This window comes from Carassius auratus, chromosome 1 (assembly GCF_003368295.1).
Source record: "Carassius auratus strain Wakin chromosome 1, ASM336829v1, whole genome shotgun sequence".
Lineage (NCBI taxonomy): Eukaryota > Metazoa > Chordata > Actinopteri > Cypriniformes > Cyprinidae > Carassius > Carassius auratus.
Window position 1 is genome coordinate 13617594 of NC_039243.1, and position 5782 is coordinate 13623375.

General features: G+C 37.1%; 1 protein-coding gene across 1 annotated transcript; it reads left to right on the plus strand.

The window, feature by feature from the left end:
* The first annotated feature begins 331 nt into the window (after window positions 1-331).
* LOC113071419 (uncharacterized) lies at window positions 332-5224 on the plus strand. Its single transcript, XM_026244797.1, has 7 exons — window positions 332-689; window positions 784-877; window positions 1036-1147; window positions 1426-1649; window positions 1790-1958; window positions 2414-2541; window positions 2883-5224. Exons 1-7 carry the CDS (start codon window positions 553-555, stop codon window positions 3198-3200), a joined length of 1182 nt encoding a protein of 393 aa, XP_026100582.1. The 5' UTR covers window positions 332-552; the 3' UTR covers window positions 3201-5224.
* Window positions 5225-5782: the final 558 nt, after the last annotated feature.

Sequence of the window (5782 nt, forward strand, 5' to 3'; positions counted from 1 at the left end):
CTTCAAATGTCTCGTCTTAGCTTTAGACTTAGGCATCGTAGTCTAATGATACTGGACAGACAACAGTAAATAAGACTTACAAGACAGACTTAAGAACATGCACACACAGAGCGCTTGCTGAAAGACGCGAAGCTGAAGCCAGCTGCGTGGCACGTGCCTTTATAGCTTCCTGGTCGCTACGTCACCCCGTCCGTGACGTCACGCTCTTCCATTGAACTGATTGCACACGATATTCAGAGTTGTTCTTGCCAAAGGCGTTCCCCAAATGCGATCGACGCAGCTCGAGTTCCCGAAGAGGAACAATCGTTCTCACTAAGGAAATAGTGGTGACACACACACACACTTATCAGATTCTGCGAGCTATGAAGCTTGTCTATGCGGGTTTGTTACACTTCAGGAGTAATTACTCACCTATCATACTTGGATCTCCAATCTTGCCTCTGAATTACATCTATATAGAATGACTTAAAAAATAAAAATATTTGGAGCTATGTACACTTGTCAGTTGTTAATTTATAATCCCTGAACAATATCGCATCATTCCCCCTCCAGATGATTGAAGAGATTCTAAAGACCAGCCCTGGAGGTGAAAAGATTATAAACGAATATACCCGCACCAAAGGTCTGTCCGATACCCGAAGACGTGACATGGTGAAAATTTTGGTAGCACATTTAACAAATGAACATGGGTAAGTTGTTCATACAGTACTTTGTAAATTGTTGTTTATGATGTTATGTGTTATAATTATAATTGCTTTGGTTTGTGTGTGTGTGTGTGTGTAGAACAAGCCCTTCCCGACGTTTGAAGGAAGAATATGCGAAAGGAATCATTTCCCTCTTCCCATGCTTTGCTGACCCCAGGAGTAAGCTTGGATATGTAAGTAGTAGTAGCCTCTCAATATTTTTGTTGTACCGGAGGAGGAGACATTCTGTATATTGCAGAATAAAGAATACTTGCATTATAATTGATATGGCATTTATTGCCTTAATCTGGTAATGTATAACTACTTGGTCTGTTTATTGTTCTGGTAATAGGAGCATTATTACAATGCAGAAGATGGAAGTGGATATTTGGCGTGGAGAATTAAAACTCTGCAGAAAGAAGCATCAGAGGGACGGATGAAGCTGCCGCGGCAACCACAAACAGGTGTGAGATTTTATGTTAAGTCAATGCTTTTATGCATCTGTAATTAAGCCACATTGTGAATGAGGTCTCATGTTACATAGCATCACTGTTCTTTTTTTAATGCAAACATTTTTTGCATAATCATCAACATTGGGCAAATTCAGATAGCATTCTGGGATATATGCATGTTTCACATGTTATTTTGTGTCATTTATCTAGTTTTGGCATTAATGTGTTGTGCTTTGGAAAGATAAGGAACTAAACAAATTTGGTTTTCATATTGTTTTAAACACTTTCAGGTGGGCCAACTGCTGACAGACAATCCTACAAAGAAGACTGCTATTTGACTGAAGACCCTCATTGTCAGGAAGCAATAGCCCTGATAAAGCATACAGCTGATGAGGCAGTGGTAAAGGAAAAGATGAAGTTAACGCTGGCCTATCGCCAGAAGCTGCTGCATGACCCTAAAAAGTCTGCTGATATTCTATCAGTTTTCTCACGATTCCTGGATATACCAGGCTTGGTATGTGAGACTTAAATTCTTAAAATATGAAAACAGACAAATATGAAATCAAGTGCTATTGTTGTTCTGCAGTAACAGAGATTTGTTAGGTAAACAAAGTCAGTTCCTTCTATGGTACCTACTTTAATTATCTTTGGCAGATTAATCAAGATTTTGGACTTTTGTTTGGTGATGCGACCTCTGCAAAGTTGTTGGAGAAGTGGTCTACCAACATAAAACCAAAGGTTATTGCACAGAGCCGTGGCCTCACACAGACTAGTGAGCTCCAAGACCTCATCCAAAATGCTGAAGCCACTGAAGTTGAAGAAGGTACCGTATCTACATTGTGGCACACTTTAAATTATTTAAGAGGAAGTTACACATTCATGACAAGCATAGCTTTACTCAGATCTACACTTTAAATTGCAGAGACAACTATATCCATTACATAGGATTTGCAGATGCATATTTATAGTTTGAAATGGTTTTAATATGGGAGTCTGAATAACAAAAGCATCTTTGATATTTTGTAGGTAAAGTTTAGCTGTATGTTCAATATATTTGGAGGTTTAACCTAAATTCATCCACACATCTGTAGTCATCGAGACTAGGCCATGAATGTGCTCTTAATACTGAATCTGTGTGCAGTATTAACTAAAATACTGGAGTGGTTAATTTATTTATACCAGCACCTCAACAAGTCAATTGAAAGTGATTTGGAGGTTATGCTCAACCCCTTCTGCCTAAATACTAAAATAATTTTAATTTGTTTTCTGTGTTTCTAGGGTGGTACAGCAACATGTCTTCCATTCTGATGCTGGTTCACCTTTTGCCACCCTCAAGTCAAGGCCGCAAGAGACCGGGAAAGATCTCAGCCAAACAAGCATGTGATCGTCTTGTGAAATTCATCAAGGTGAAGCTACTGATTAAACAGATCAAATTACACTGTTTTACAGTGTTTTGTCACTGTGTGAACTTGAACTTGCTTATTTCTCAGACTTGCTTACTTCTCTAAAAGATCACTTGTCCTCCAAATTATTGTTCTTGTGGTATTCTTTTCTACTTAGCACATATTTAGTAATGATGTCCCGAAAGTGTGTAATACAGAAACTTTGGTGGAAGGTGTCACTGTGTCTTTATGAATGCTGTATATTTACTTTAAGGGCCCTATTTTAACAATCTAAACGTAAAGTGTAAAGGGGGGCCCTTACTGTTAAGTCACATTGGCACTTATGTGTTCTCATTCTTTCATAGACTAGTAACAGTATCCAAGGGCACTTGGACAGTATTGGAGAGAGACTCCAGGCGTATCTACTCGCTGTTGGGCCGAACAAAAGTAGGATCCATTCTTGGTTTATTGTGATTGACCAACATGCTCTACCCTGTAAGGCTTCTAATTCATTGGCCTGTGTTGATGAGCTTTTCAAAGCTCACTTTGTCTTTGGGACTTCATACTGTCAGGAATTGACCAATGTGTTTAGCTTTCTGCAAACCACAGTCTATGATATTGATGTTGAAACCACCAAGGTAAATCCCAGAGTATCCGAGTTGAGAGCTAGAATCCTCCAGTGAGCAGATGATTTGTTTCATTTGTAAAAAGGGGCATGCTAATGCCAATGCCCTTATAAGGCACTTCAAGTTAGTTCATGGCCTTTGTCCAGGAAAAAGTCTCGAGTTAAAACGTGCTCAAAGAGGTTGTTCACATGTTTACCATAGTTTTTCTGGATTACGAAAGCATCTCAGCAAGTGTTGTGCAATTGACCGTTCACGCATTGATTCTGGTGAAATCTCATCCACCGCCAACTCCATTTCATTAGATGATGTAGGTGTTTTATTAAACCAAAATCCGCCTTGTGAGTCTGCACTCTTAAAAACAAATATAGTAAACAGTTGTGCAACAGTGGTGGCTGAACTTAAAGTTGCTGGTGTCGCAGAGACAACTATTAACTATGTTGTTGGTGCTCTAGAAGAAGTGATTGGAGATATTCCTAGTGAAACTCAAGAATCAGTGAAAAACAGCCTATCCTTAGAGGAGCCCATAAAAAGTGTTGTCGAGTCTCAAATTGATCAGTGTTTTGAAAAAATACAAAATCCTTTTGCGGCATTAAACACTGAAAGCAAGAGAATGCGGTACTTTTCAGACAAATGGGGGAAAATAGATCCTGTTGAATATGTTCTTGGAACAAGATTTGCAACGCGGCGTAACAGAACAACTGGAACTTTTGCCCAAACCATTGTTAAGGATAAATTTGTATATATACCAATTCTTGAGACTTTACAGTCCATTTATAGACACCCTAGCATTACAGATATGATGGCGACAGATTCACAACAAAGACCAAATTGTCTTTATGACATACACGATGGAGAATTCTTTAAGAGGCATGCATTCTTCTCAAAACAAAGACATGCAGTTCAGATCCAGCTTTTTTTTTGATGAATTTGAATGCTCAAACCCCCTTGGATCAAAACGAGGAATACATATGTTAGGAGCTATCTATTTTACCCTTAGAAATATTTCCCCTAAATACAATTCGAGTTTACTAAATATACATTTAGTCACTTTATTTCATGCACAAGATATCAAAACCTATGGGTTTGATAAAATACTAGAGCCACTTGTCCAGGATATCTCAACACTGGAAACCATTGGAATTCAGATTCCTTTATTTGATCAGACAGTTTATGGAACCATTGTCCAGGTTACTGGTGACAACCTTAGTGTCATTTTATTGCTTCAGATAGTCAGTATTGTGTTTTCTTCAGTTATATCCACTGGTATCACCATTTATTTGAAACATCTGATTACAGAACACCACAGTTTGTTTAAGCAGTTGTTTCCTGATAAGAACTTATTGCCAAAGCATCATTTTATGGTGCATTACCCCAGTTGTATGCAGAAAATTGGACCACTGATACATAGTTGGTGTATGCGTTATGAAGCGAAACATAATTTTTTAAAAAGCAGCTGAAAAGCTTTAAAAACATAACGAAAACATTAGCAAAGAAACACCAGTGCCAAATGGCTTACATTTGGCAAACATTTGATCCTAATGCCATGAAATTTGGTCACGGGAAAATGGTCCCATTGAATGAAATGGAAGTTGGTGCTGAGATGGCTGGAAAACTTAATGTGCCTGTGTGGACTAAGGTCCTAAATGTGAAGTGGGTCAAGCGCTGTGGAAACACTTATCGATCAGGGTTGGCAGTTTGTGTTCAAGTTCAAAATGACATGCCTGTATTTTATGTAATCCAGAATATTGTTATTAAAGATGAGCACATCCTTTTAATAACAACTGCACTGAAAACAATGTGTTTAGATGAACATATCCATGCTTACAAAGTTGCACATACCACAGAAGCACCTTATGTTTTGGAGATTATTTTGCACCACAAGTTGTTTGATATTCTGATGTCTTATGGTTGTGATTCTGATTTGTTTATTGTACCATATAGTTTCATGTAATTCTTTTTCATCTCATCCATTGTTACTTTTTATTTTAGTATTTTTCTTTTTTTTTCTTTTTTTTCACAATTACAACATGATGACACATTCACAATGACAAGTGAATTATGTTTAAGTGTAATGTTGTTTGAAGAGGAGCTTGAAAAAATAAAATTGAGACATGAGTATATTGTTTGTTGTTTTTTGTTTTATTTTAATACTGAAAAGCAAGTAATTAATTTTAAGGCTCTTTGAGGGTAAAATATGAATGGTGTAATTCAGAGGAATAACTCTGGATAGAGTTAGTTATTCTTTGTAGTTCACACATAACTGATGATAAACAACTCTGGAGGGGAAGTAAATTGTGGTAGAGTAAATTTGTAGTTCCTCTGAACAGAGTTAAAAAGTAGCAAGAGTCAATTTCATGTAGCACTGAACTGAGTAAAATAGTACAAGAGTTAATTTGAAATAACACTAAATAGAGTCAAATATAACATGAAAGAGTAAAATATGAACACTAAATTGAGCAAAATGAACTCTGGAAAAACAACTCTATCGAAAGAGTAACTTTTACTCTTTTTAGAGAGGGACCAAATGTTATCTGGCATAGAGTAAAATTTTCTTCAATTTGAGTAAATTTTACTCTGTCAAATTTACTGTGTAGCTATAGCTAAATATAGCTAAATGTTGTGGATGCTGAGGCCTTAAT